We start from the raw sequence: 12,970 nt of genomic DNA, 5'->3' as shown, positions 1-12,970 counted from the left end.
ATGTTATGTTCAAATTGGGATGCTATGAAATATATAGCATGAAACCTCACAAAAGTGACTGATGTCTTGCAGCTGTTTTGACAGTAGAATTAACTCAGTTTTGTATCTTAATGTCCCTTGTGTGCTGGGGAGTTAATCTACTGGAATAAAAACAGAGCTTGTGTTGAATAGTCTGCTTAGAGCAGTAGTTTTGAAATTTAGCGTGATACTCAATTTTGCAAGATGAAATATTTTTTTAAAGATGTGCCATCTTTACTGACTGCAGGCCCAAAGGCAGGTAAGATCCACTGGTCTGTAGAGGGAGGTAGGATATGTCTGGGAGCAAATACAGCCTCTTTCTAAGGGATCTCAATTCATGAGGTGGACAGGGATTAGCATAACCCTAGCCATCAGAGAGCTGAGACTTTGCAGTTTCAGATTTAGATCATCAGGTTCACAGACCCATCAAATATGTCTCATTCCAAGTGAGTCTTTCAGGCTAGTTTTTTCTCCATGCATGTTAATGCATAGTGTGTTCAGAAGTAACTGTATGTAATATGAAGCAACGACATGTATTTTGGACCAAATGAATACAGGTGGGAACTATCTCTTTTGCCAGAAAGCAATCCTTGGATTTCAGTATTCCTGGGCAAAACCCAAAATTTTGCCAATCTGTAAGATTTAATAGTTGTGGCACTTCTTGTCATTTGAAGTTTTCAGTGACTGAGAAAGATATGAACTACAAATGAAAAATATTATATGGACCAGTGGACCTATTAATTGTCCTGTTGGTCTAGTTAATTTCTTAAGTTAATCTCCTACACATAGCTAATTTTTGTTTTATAGCTTTTTTCAAGTGCTCACTCTCTTGAATTGTCTTTTTTTCCTTGCTTCACAGCAAGCTAAGTGATTTGAAAAATTAGATCTGTGCATTTGCAATTTCACAGTACTTCCTAAATGCTTTCATCAAATGGGCTATCTTTCCAGTTTTTCATGCACAATAAGTTTAGCATTAGTAAAAATTGTTTTGTTGCCCCATTTTTTTTAGATATTAGTTGTTTTTGAGTAGTTTTGAGTCTGATTCTGAGCCGACCTGTGGGAATGCTTAGGGATAGACTGTGGTCCTCTGTTTCGAAGAGCACGGTGGCAAAAACTGTTAGAACCTGTAGTTAATTCCAGGAGGTATTAGACCCATGGCACTGTCATAATTTTGTCTGCTTTTATAAGTGAAGAAAGTGCAGGATGCTGCGGTCTTAAGTGCAAGACAGTATGCTTAACTTCCTGCTGACAGTAGGTTAACTAAAACCCTGGCCTTGTTTGGATATCTAAGATGGTCTTTCTGGCTACACAGACTAAATTTTCTTTCTTCTGTCAGGTTCAAGAAAGATTTCTGCTTACCATAGTCTCAAAATACAAGTGCTGACTTCCACATGCAAATTGGTAGTTACACTACTGCACTAGCACCTGGTTGTGAGATTTCCATTCAAAACTGAACTCTTTTGTGGGGTGGGGTAAAACTTGATTTATGCTCAGCTGTGGAACAGGAAGTAAGCTGCTCCATTTTGATACTAGAAGTTAAAATTCCTGATTACAAAGTAGTATATAGTCATCATTAGCTTGTATCGGAAGCTGCGTAAGTTTGTGGCTTTGAAAGAATAGGCAGGGGTGTGTCTCCCTATTTATCTTCTCCTCTGGACACTTACTTCCTGAAAGTTTAATGACACATTTAGAAGGTAGCTGTTAAGTTTCTTTTTGACTACAGCAGTTAGTTCTGTTGTCTTCGTGCTGAAGACTTCAACGGTGTTGCACCATAAACTGAATCTCATTTTCTAAAGATTTTCATAAGCAATTATTTTGATATGTCAGTCCTTAAGATATCATCTGTCATCTCATGTAAAGTCATAGCAGATTACATTGAGTTGCTCTTCATTGGGCTCATCTTTGTTCTCAGCACAGTCATCCTGCTCTTTGATTGGAATTTGTTCTAGCCGTAATAGCCCTCTACCGACTATTCAGTACCTTGATGACTGACTAATAGGAGATTGCTTGTATCAAAGGATACATCTGACTCTTGAACGTTTAAAACAGCTTGCAAAAAGCCCACTCGCATTCTGGTAGAAAGAAGTATGCCTTAAAGACCTTGTATTTTAGCTCAAGCACCAGAGACACTTACTTCTCTCTTGTAGAAACAATTGTGTCTTCCTTCTGTAAAGCAGTCATGTGCATTGGACCCATTTTAACAAACCCAGACCTAAAGAGTAAGAGCACACAAATGGTTATAGACTTTTTTTTTAAAAATGCTGTATGTGTGTGTTAGAGTGGACTTAATGTGCATGTCTCCCTTATTTGTTTTTTTGTTTTTTACGAATGGGGTCAAAATAATTTCTTACTCTGAATAAGGCGGATGATTTCTGTTGTTCAGCTTAGTTGAATAAAGACAGATTTGAGCCCAAATTTTTGCCAAAACCTGTTTCCTATTCCTGTACCTTAGTGTTGCCCTTGTGGCTGCATAGATCTGGTCCTTGATTTCTGATCATAGGGTTAAAAATAATGTACATTCCTAATATGTTAAAAACTGTTCCCCTAGTAACTGCTCTGAGAAGTGTACCAGCCCAGTGGAGACTGGGCAAAGCATGATCTTTCTGATCATGGTTACTTTTTGGATGGTTAGTGGGTGCTAACTAAAAAGAACAAATCTGGTTTTAGCCCTTTTTCTTTGAAAGGGATGTGTAAATTACAATAATATCATACTTAAGACCTGTTGTTAGAATGTGTTCCATGTGTTAGGTTTTATTTTGTGAACCCTCTTTTCTCCCGTTTCAGCTACTTTTTCCTCGCTTTCCTTAAGCTCAAGCTGCTTTGTTGCAAATAGTCAAAACTCTTAAAGCCATCCCTTGGGCTGGTGTTCCTTTTATCAGACCTCAGCTCCCAAGTTTGTTATGATTTACTTTAACTACAGCACCTTAACGTCCTGTGAATAGCCATTCAGTCAATGCTGCATAATGATGGGACAGCATTTTGCAATACACTGGTAAGAAGTGACTGAAATTATCTTAAAAATACAGAAAAAAAAATTAAGTCAATACAGAGGGAGTAGCTGGAGCTTTTATTTGTACAGTTTAATTGGCAAAAAATGTTCTTTAACTGTGGTGGCCTATATATTTATCTATGGTAAACATTCATGATGTTTTTTTCAGTCGTCAAGGATCTTACTGTGACTTGGAAGGGGGAAACACTCCCAAACTTCTGCTATCAATATGCAGTGATTTCTTTCCCCTGTTTAGTTCACAGTAAAAGGTCAGCCATCTAGTTGAAAGGTGATTTTTCGTGTATGTGCTAATATATATATTCTTTCCCCTGCCCCGCTGCCCGATACATTTTTCAAAGGAGCTCTATCCTGCAGCTGTTTGAGTCAAATATGGCCCTTATTTCAGGAAAGGGCAAGAGCTACCCTGATGATGCATGACAAAGCAGGAACAGCATGACAGTATTTAATGGGCTGCAACTCCCAGGACTGGGCTGAGATTTAACCAATTATAGTCTGCAGAATTTGTATTATGCTAGCTCTCCGCTCATTAGTAACAGAGAAGAGCTTGGAGTTGGTAATATTGTAAAACTAACAACTGTAAAATGCCACCCCAGAATCTCCTCTGTGGGGCTCTGAGGATTGTTGTTTTCCCAAGAGGCTATTTGGTGAGCAGTGCTCGGTCAGTAGCATAGAAAGGTGCTAAGGTCAGATGCGTCTTTCAGCTTTGCACTGGCCAAAGCCTCCTGGTTAAGTCTGAGTGAAGACTTAATGATGTGAGCTTCTCTTTGGGCTGGATTGGGTTATGGCCTTATGTGGAATTCCCTGTAAAGCTTCCTAGATTCGTACTCTGCACAGAAATGTGTGGCAAACTAAGAGACGGCACTTTGAAGATGAGGAGGTTTTTGACCTCTTTAAATGTTTCATTGTTTGATGACTAAGCTTGCTGGATTTCAGATACTGAGTCAGGGCTTTGTTCTCGGTGACAAGCTTCCCCTTCATAACGAGCTCTTATTATGCCTTTTGAGAGCCAGAGCTACATGATGTGGGGAGAAGAGGATCGGCTGGAATGGCCATTATTCTTGCAAAGGGCAAAGCAAGCAGAATATTTCCCAAGAGTACTGGCAGAGGATCGTGTTTGTTAATGGCAATTATACCTGTTCTGCGGTTTCAAGCTTTCCTGCACACGCTACTGTCCTGCAGCTGCAAAGCTGTGTGAGGAAGTGATAGAAGCCATGGCTGTGCCTGCTGTTGTGTTTATAGCAAATCATGTCTGTCTGAGTAATGCTGAAAGAATGAGGGAGGAAATGGGTCTCGAAGCATATCTAATAACTATGAGGTGCCACATAGGATGAATAGTGTTCAACAAAATTGGCAAACCAACTAGAATCTGAATGAATTGGCTATAATGTGTTCTGTGGAACAGCACGCTGAGGGGAAAATGAGATGTGTACTCAAATTTTGGAAGTGCGAGGGAGCCACTGTTCCCAAGTAGGAAGCAGACAGCTTTTCCCATAAAAGCATAACCACATCAGGCTCTGATGTTTAACACAGTATGTCATGTCTTTTATGGCAAATGGGTAAGCCAAAAATAAGTTTCTTGGTAATATGACTGCAATGAAGGATTAAAGCTGAAATTTCTGGGTCTTGTGAAGGATATCAACGTGCGTCTTGAAACAGTTTAACAAGGATTCTGTTTATTTAACTGAACATTCTGCTCTGAACATCCCTTACTCCTCAGCTGAATGCAGCAGCTTGTAATTCGGTATCCATCTGTCTTGGATGCAGTTCTTACTTGAAGCTTTGTGGTTTTTAGCTGAAATTACATATTAATAAGAAAGTGGGAGGGAAAGCTACCCAGCTAATGTGCCCAGTTAGTTAAGAATCAAGTCACATTTTATTTACTTAAACCCATCTGTGCTTGTTTTGCCAGTAATATATTTGGTCTACGGCCTGTGGACTATGCAGAAAGTGAAAAGATGAAGTCTGTGCTAATGTTACCAGTGAAAAATGAATCATTTTCACTTAAGCAGCCCTCGGAGGTAAGTGTGTGTTGTTTTTGTTTTGCTTATTAAAAAACTAGTTCATCCTGTAAGTATTGAAGGCTTGAACCAAAGTACAGTACATCACCTGCCTTTACAGGGAGATTTAAAATAGGCTGGGAAACTTAACTTGCACAGTATTTCTAGAATATATGTGGGACGCTTAAAAGCTATGATACTCTGTGTTATAGCTTTATCTGGGAAAACAAAGGATGTTTCTTGTAATGTGCTTTTATTATAGGAGAATAAATGCTGTGTTATTCTTGAAGTATTGTTGATTGAACTTTGCTATTGTTGTTTTTTTTTCTGCATATTTAAATTTGCTCTACTTGCCAAACTGGCTGAAAGCAGCAGCAGTTTTTGCTCCAAGTGCTTCTTGTGTGCCTTTAAAAGACTGCTCCAGTATCATCCTTTGTCCAATAATGAAGATACCACCAGCTCAGCAGCTGAAAACAGCTTTTGGATGATTGTTCTGGGGTTTTTGGTTTTCCCCTCTTCTTCCCAAAGACTTCTCAGAACTTGTGACCAAAATCAGGTTAATTCAGGCTTGGAAAGTTACTGCATTATGAAATGCTTTGTGCTTCCTGATGAATGATGACTAAACTGACCTAGCTTATACAAGCAGTTCTGGTCTACTCCAGGGTATACAGCCTGTTATGATCCCTTCTCATTGAGGTAATATGATACCCATTGGCCAAAAGTAAACTATTGCAGCTAAACTAGCAAGGATATGACTCTTCCTCCTACCTGTAGCAAATGTAAGATGCAGCTCTTCTGTTGTAAACAAAACACTTGGTATTTGCATTTGCTTTGGGGATGAGTGTGTGCCAATGGATGCCACCAGCTCATGTGGATGACTCGATCCAAAGCCTGAGGCTTTAGGGTAACTGAGTCTTAAAGGTATGTCTGTACTGTGGAATCTGGGAATACGTACGAAGACCCAGGAGCTGAAATACCACATCCTTGTTAGCATAAGTCTTGCACAAGCAGCTCCTCTTACTTTTTTTTGTAGTATCTGCATAAAAAAAAATGCAGCATTCATTACTTTACAGGGCAGTGTATTAGGGACTCTTTAGTAAAAGTAAATGCAGGTATTAATTATGTAGGTTACCCAACATATTAGTAGCTTATCTGTTGGTAATACTTCACTAGAAGAAGGAGGCTTTACTGCTTTGTTGGAAATCCTTTCCTCCTTCAACACTGCAGTCAGTCAGGCTGTTTACACAGAGTTCAACCAGCTATATGCGTGCACACCAGTGTCTATAAAAAAAGGCAAAGAAGAAGAAAAAATGAGGCACAAGTACCTCTGTCAAGCTTTTTTTCCCTTGAGAGCTAGTTTGTTATATAGAGTTTTATCTATGGACCCTGTCCACTAAGCTTGCCATAAACTGTTTTTCAAAATGTTTATTCTTAGTAAATGAAGCTGTCAAACAAGTTAGCTGTTTCTTCATGCTTTCTAAGCATTCAGCTTATTGTAGGATTTTCTGTTCATGCAGGCACTGAGCCCCAGCCAGCCAAGGGATGGACCTCTTGGTATATTGGGGAGCAGTCTTAGTTCAGAGCAACAGAAACTGCTGAACAAACTAACAACAGTTCTGAAGGCTCAAAGGTGTAATGAATTTAATAGCAGAGGTATGTAGTCTTGTTGAAATGTCTCTGTCCAAATATAAGTAACTACAGTTCTGCATTTTAAGATACCAGCTGCAACAGGGTTTTTTATCATTGCTAGTAAGTGCAATTTCTGAAATCATTGAATTATAGCTGTAGTAGAATGGTGGTGTGTTCCATGTAAGCACATAAAAAGCCTACCTGGTTACTGAGGCAGGAGACTTCCGGTGGAGCCACAGCTCAACAGTATATTATCTGTTGTTTAAAAATCCCTAAGTTCTCCTCAAAGACCTCTCCTCTCTACACCTTTACTAACTTTAAGGTGTCTGCTCACATGAGACATCCTGTAAGGTTTATATCTTTCAGAAGTGAATCTTAGGCAGAGGTGCCTTTAGACAGACCATGTCATTGACTAAAAGTTGACAAAGTTCTTCTCGCATGTCGTCTTCCTTATTCGTCATTAAGATGATGGAGCCAAATTATGGGGCCAGGGTGGCAGCTGGAGTTTGTTCTGTTTTGAGGAGGGGAACATTGTCTTAATCCCCTCTATTAGTTTTTCTTTGGAGTGCTGCTTTTCCTGCTTGTAAAAGAAATGCTAAGGTAATTTTCTTACAATCTTTCACATTCTGATTACTACTCCAGAATAGTGAGTTGAGTTTTGTTAGCTTTGTGTTGAAGCAGTGAGATCCCATAGTAAGATTCCTGTTAGTTATATTTAACTTTAAAAGGATTGGGGAAAAAAAATAGTCCCATAAACCAGAGCCGCCTCTGAAGATTTAAGTGTTAGCTTAGAAACTATAAAAACGTGACTTCCCTTTTTCACAGCTACTGTGTTGAAACCCACCAAATTTCTAATAGTGCTTCTACTTACATCTTAGTCTCAAAAATCACATACTTGTGCTGGCAAGAGTGGTTGATAAATTACTGTAGTCTGTTTATTCTTTAAATGGTGATTGATTGCTTCTTAGCCAGGCATGGTTCTGATTTTATGTGCTTTTAGTTCTACTGATGTAATCTTTCTCCTAGTAACTCATCTTGTTATCCCTGATGTTCCGATGCCAAGTACTTTCAAGTGTATGATGGCTGTTCTGACTGGATGTTGGGTCCTCAGGTTTGAATGTAAGTATTAAATAGATGGGATTCTTCAGGCTTTTTAACCAGAAATTGTAAATGGGGTACCAGAGGAAAATTTTCTTTTTCAGCAACTGTCCTAATATCAAAACTAGCTTAACATAAAGTGTGAGTGTTTTGGTTTTTAATCTCCTGAGTGACAAGAGATGTAATTAAATACAACTACTCTTTCCTTGGCAAATGTGTGCATTTCATTACTAGATGTATGGCATAGGTCATACCCTAACTATCAGTGGGGAGTGAATTTGTTCATTGCTACATTAAGAGTGATTTGGAAGATTATGGAAAATACCCTGGGAAGAGGAGGGAGGAATTTATTAAAATCTTGAATTTCATATAAGCAGCTTCCATTGAAATTGACAGGAAGCTTTTGCTTACTTGATGTACGTGATCAAGGCCTGTAAGAAGGTGAGGTGCTGCCTATTTACATATAGGCTGAGATCTGTTAAAACTTCTAACCACGGTTAGGCTGTCAGCTGATCGTAACCCCTGTTTGTACTTTCCACGGAAGTTCTCTGTTGAGAAAATTGATAGGCTTTATGCAATCACAGGCTCGGGCAGATCAAATGTATATGTAACTTTTGATGCCCATTTATGTACATGCAAGCCCTGCAGACTGGAGTGCTCTTCAACTAGGATAGTAACCTCCAAGAAAAGATGACTTGCATGGTGTCTGCTTAGCATGCAAGTAGTTTTGATGTCAGTCACACAGAATGGTCAGGGTTGAAGGGACCTCTGGAGATCACCCAGTCCAGCCCCCTGCTAAAGCAGGTTCTCCTAGAGCAGGTTGCAGAGTCATGTCAAGGTGGATTTTAAATGTCTCCAGGGAAGGAGACCCCACAACCTCTCCGGGCAGCCTGTCCCAGTGCTCTGTCATCCTCAAGGTAAAGTATTTCTCCCTCATATTCGAAAGGAACTTGTTGTGTTTCAGTGTTTGCCTGTCATTGTTGTGCATGTCATCTGTCATGCAATCTGTAATTAGTTTTTATACAGTGTGTGCTTTTTTGTACAGCTGTTCTGTGGACTAACACCCCAAACTCTGCTTTTTATTCTTTCCAATACATTTCTTAGTATCTGCTTTCACAGTAGTTGTAAAAGCCATCTTCTTCCCCTTGACCTTTATGACTAAGTCCTATTAGCTAATAAGTACACTACAAATGAGTTAATTGTCCATGGAAAACTCACAGACAAATTTCATTCCAGTTTTCTACTGTGTAACTAAACATCAGAATATAGGATTCTTTAATGGTCTAAATTTTCCAGTCACTAATGTTTATGAAGGCACTGCTTAAAGCTTCAAAAGCTGCATACTAATTTTTCAAATAAAGCATGTCATCAGACTCTTTGAATATGGGACTTTTTTTTTCTGATGCGTTCATTTGCCTTGCAGATAGTCAGTGGATTTGTTCCATGCTTTTTTTTTAAAGGGTATGTTGAATTCATGTCCCCTCAGAAATGTTTTCTGCAATGCCTACAGTGGCATCCGATTGTAGACTTTATAAGCATTTGCAAAAGGAAAAGGTTGTGTTGTCTTTGTATGGTGAATCTTACAAATAGGAGTAGCTTCTTGTTGAATACATAACATGGCAAAACGCTATTTATGCCTAAGAAGCAGATGGATTTAGTAACCTCCAGACACTTTCCTGACGAAGTAGAAGGGAGACGGTTTCCTGTTTGGAGGTAGGGATGCAGCAAGAAACTCAGAAAGCTTAAAAGCGACGTTTGAGTTGTGTAATTGGAAAGGGTGTGTTCATGTGCTCTGGAACAATACCCTGACTGAATAATCTGTTTCTGTGGTGAATCACTTTGCAGGTTCTTGGCTTCGCTCAGTTCAGGAGGTCTGCATACCTTCTATCGTACATGCTAGGGTGATTTTCCTTTACTTCATTTTATCTTCTTGCTAGTCAGATGCTTAGAAAACTTCAGCTGAGTGGTAGGGAGACTTAATTAGTGAGACCTGAATTTAAGTGTTTGTGGAAGAACTTTTATATTTAGATGTGATTGGGGAAAAAAATAGTGCGGGGGCTATTCAGGGAATATTTACATATTTTTTTATTTGCAGCAGAGTTTTATTTTGTCAGTACTGATTGGTACAATCCTGACTGCTAATGCTCCCAGCTTAGTAAGCAACATACCACTTAAAAGCGAGTGATTCTCCTCCCTAGTGGGAAATGTTAGTAATAACTCATGGGGGTCTGATGCAGCTAAGTGCCTATAATTAACAGCACCACTCCATCTGTTCCTACCAGTCTGTTATTAGTCTTCTTCAGAGTCATTACAAGTTAAACATTGTTATAACAAATAATGGGACTCCTGCTGATGAAACATTTGTCTAGGAAAAAGAGGTCTTTGCTTTGCTTTTCCATAACTTCTCTTTTTATTTATCATGGCTTTCTGACTTCTATTTGGATATGTTTCCTTAAATGTGATGCAAATAAACTTTCAAAACTATGTGCTCATTCTGGCTCACTTCTGTCAGTGCCAATGCAAATAAATTGGAGTTGCTTATAGTTCGGTGCTCTGAACTGTTCACTTAAAGTAAATTCATGTTCAAAAACTTCCCTGAAATATCTGAAAAAACAAAGCTCAGTGCAGCATTTTAATGAAATGCTGACTATGCATAAGTGATTATTAGAGGGTTTTTTTACTACAAGGTAAGCTGCATTTGACTGTTATTTCTAAACTTATATTTATAGTCTACACAATTACACAACTTTTTAAAAAATTGCATGCTTGCAAAAAACAGTATTTCATTTGAGAGTGGATTTCTGATGTTAACTCTTCTGTTATAGCAGGCTTTCAAGCTGTGTTTCTCTAATAAAAAGCAATTTCCTTCTCTTGTATAATTCTACAGTGCTTCTGTTTACATGTATCTACGCACAGATATAGTATCCATTAGTATCAGCAGAGAGGTAATGTGGAATTTTCCAGCAGAGTTTGAGCTAAATGTAAGGCCTCTAGGTATCAGAGAGCCAAGATTTAAATATGTATCTCTAGTTTTGGGGTTCCCTTTTGTCTTCAGGTAGAAGATTAGGATGAAAGGATGTCACTACTGAGCAATATTAGATCTTCACAGAAGAAAAATTTCCAGTTGCAGTTCCATATTTTCCACATATAATACGCTGTCAGCAATATATCAGCTTTCAAAGCTGCACAGAATTCAACTGAGACCCTGTTGTCACTGTGCTCCTTGCCCTTGGCCATATCTTTGATTGGTTTCATTATTTTATTGCCTTCATTATTTCTGGGATGGTAATAGGGCACAAAGTAGCATATCATTATCCTTCTGCAAGTAGGCTGAGACAAAGATTCAAGTATCACTGTATTTCCTTTATGCTTTTTGTAGAGCGTAGAATAGAGTAATTAAAACCAGCAGAAGTCTTTAATAGCTTTTCAGCTTGTTTTTTCTTAAACTGATTGTCATCTGTTAAAGCAGGGAATGAAAAATTATCTTGGTAACGATACGCATTGGAACAAAGTCATGTCAGGCTTTGCAGTGAACTGTCTGGCAGAATTGTAAGCATCTCATTGCTTATTCCTTCATCTGTTCCGCTTACCTGGAGCAGTGGCAATGATTCAGCTCTGATCATTTAAAGAATGTGAAACCCCCTGCTTTTCCTTTGAGGACTCAGAACAACTGGGAGTTGACTGGAAGAGCTAGGGGATTGCACAACCAACATTTGAAGGCAAAAATACCTTTCTGAATTTCTTGGAGCAACATGTCTATCCTTGTTTAGGCTATTAAACAAAAGAATTGTAAAGCTGTTTGAGCTGACTGCATTTCAGGCTGGACTGTCTCTTCCAGGCATAAACATCTTTTAGATAACAGGCTGATACTTGGCAGAGCCCTTCCTCCTTAAAACAGCTCAAAACTTTTGATCACTAGTATTTCATGCTTGTTTTGCAGTTGGAGACTTATTTCAACTGCCTCCTATAAAAGGACTCACAGCTCTGTGGGAGGCGGTAGAAATATCTCATGTGCATATGCATAGTCTGATGTATTGGGTATACAGCTGAGGGGAGTGTTTCGCTTCAACAGGGCCTGAACTTGTGCACTCCCACAGTGTCTGCACCTTCTGGAAAGAAGCAGGGAAACAGTTTTACTTCAAGGTTGGCACAGATTAAGACTGTGAGGCTGCTGGGTTTTGTAGAGAAAATGAGGGCGAGAATGTCTTAAATGTGGTGTTTGCAGAGCTAGGAAGTGGGTGATTTGAAATAAGGACTAGAGGAAAAGGAAATTGTTTCCACTGCTCCCTCTGTTCTGTGTCATCCAGATACTAGATTTTTCATATTTAGAGAGTCCTTTTGCTCTAATTCACTTTTGGTTTGAAGAAAACATTGCCCTAAGGTACCTCATTGTAAGGAAAAGGATGGGAAGTACTATCTCATTCATTTAAAAGCATGTGATGGGATTCAGAGGATGGGCACTCCCAGTGGAATTTAACCTGACCTCTGCACCTTGGGAATGGCTACCTCCAGTCACTTTGATCAGTCTAGAAAGCAGCTGTGGCAAATCCTCCTTTCTTAAAGAAGACAGGACACTTGAGGGTTTAAGTGAAGTAAAGATTTTCATATTAATGCTCCTAGCTTCTGGGAATTGATGTTCAAGGACTTCCGAAGCATCTGCGCCATGATGTTTAATAAATGTCACCTGGATTAACTTGTTAACTACCTTTCTTAAGCAGATTAATTTTAGTCTCTGCAGCATCTTGTGTCATTTCGAAGTGTTGGACAAATGGTCTGCTATTGTTTCACCAAATGAGATCTCTACCTCCCTCCATGAAAATCTGTGGTTCTAAAGTTACTTTATAAGCATGTAAGAGACTATAAAAATTCTGTGTGCTGTATCAAAGACCAGTAATGCTGTTGATGAAAGCAAATTCAAGCTAGCCATGCCAAATTCCCCCAAGGTTTTTTCTCAGTCTGGATTTCTTTGTTTTCTGGGAAAGTAATCCCATCAAACTTTGCTCAATGTGCATGTATGTCTTAAAACCTAGTGTAGACTGAACTGAGGAAGTTTCAGTTGCAATCTCTACTAGATATTGGATGTGAAGTACTTCATCATCTTTGTTGCCGTTGTGTATTTCTAAATTACTTTTAGCTGTTCTAAGAGATTTTTGGGACTAACCCCTGCTCTTTGCTTTATTAATGCAAATCCAACAAAACTCCATTAAGGCCAATTGAG

The 12,970-nt window shown here is 38.9% G+C and overlaps 1 protein-coding gene across 3 annotated transcripts in view; it reads left to right on the top strand.

Annotated features, from left to right (window-relative positions):
* BARD1 (BRCA1 associated RING domain 1) overlaps nucleotides 1-12,970 on the top strand; it is a 44,711-nt gene that overhangs the window by 24,286 nt on the left and 7,455 nt on the right. For all 3 annotated transcript variants that reach the window (XM_037397733.1, XM_037397731.1, XM_037397732.1), the window contains 3 exons: nucleotides 4,938-5,046; nucleotides 6,543-6,678; nucleotides 7,681-7,773. In XM_037397733.1, the coding sequence (XP_037253630.1) occupies nucleotides 4,938-5,046; nucleotides 6,543-6,678; nucleotides 7,681-7,773 (338 nt within the window). The remainder of the gene's footprint in view (nucleotides 1-4,937; nucleotides 5,047-6,542; nucleotides 6,679-7,680; nucleotides 7,774-12,970) is intronic.

The sequence above is a fragment of the Falco rusticolus genome, chromosome 8, assembly GCF_015220075.1.
Source record: "Falco rusticolus isolate bFalRus1 chromosome 8, bFalRus1.pri, whole genome shotgun sequence".
Taxonomy (NCBI): Eukaryota; Metazoa; Chordata; class Aves; order Falconiformes; family Falconidae; genus Falco; species Falco rusticolus.
This window is presented reverse-complemented; position numbering and strand designations above follow the sequence as displayed.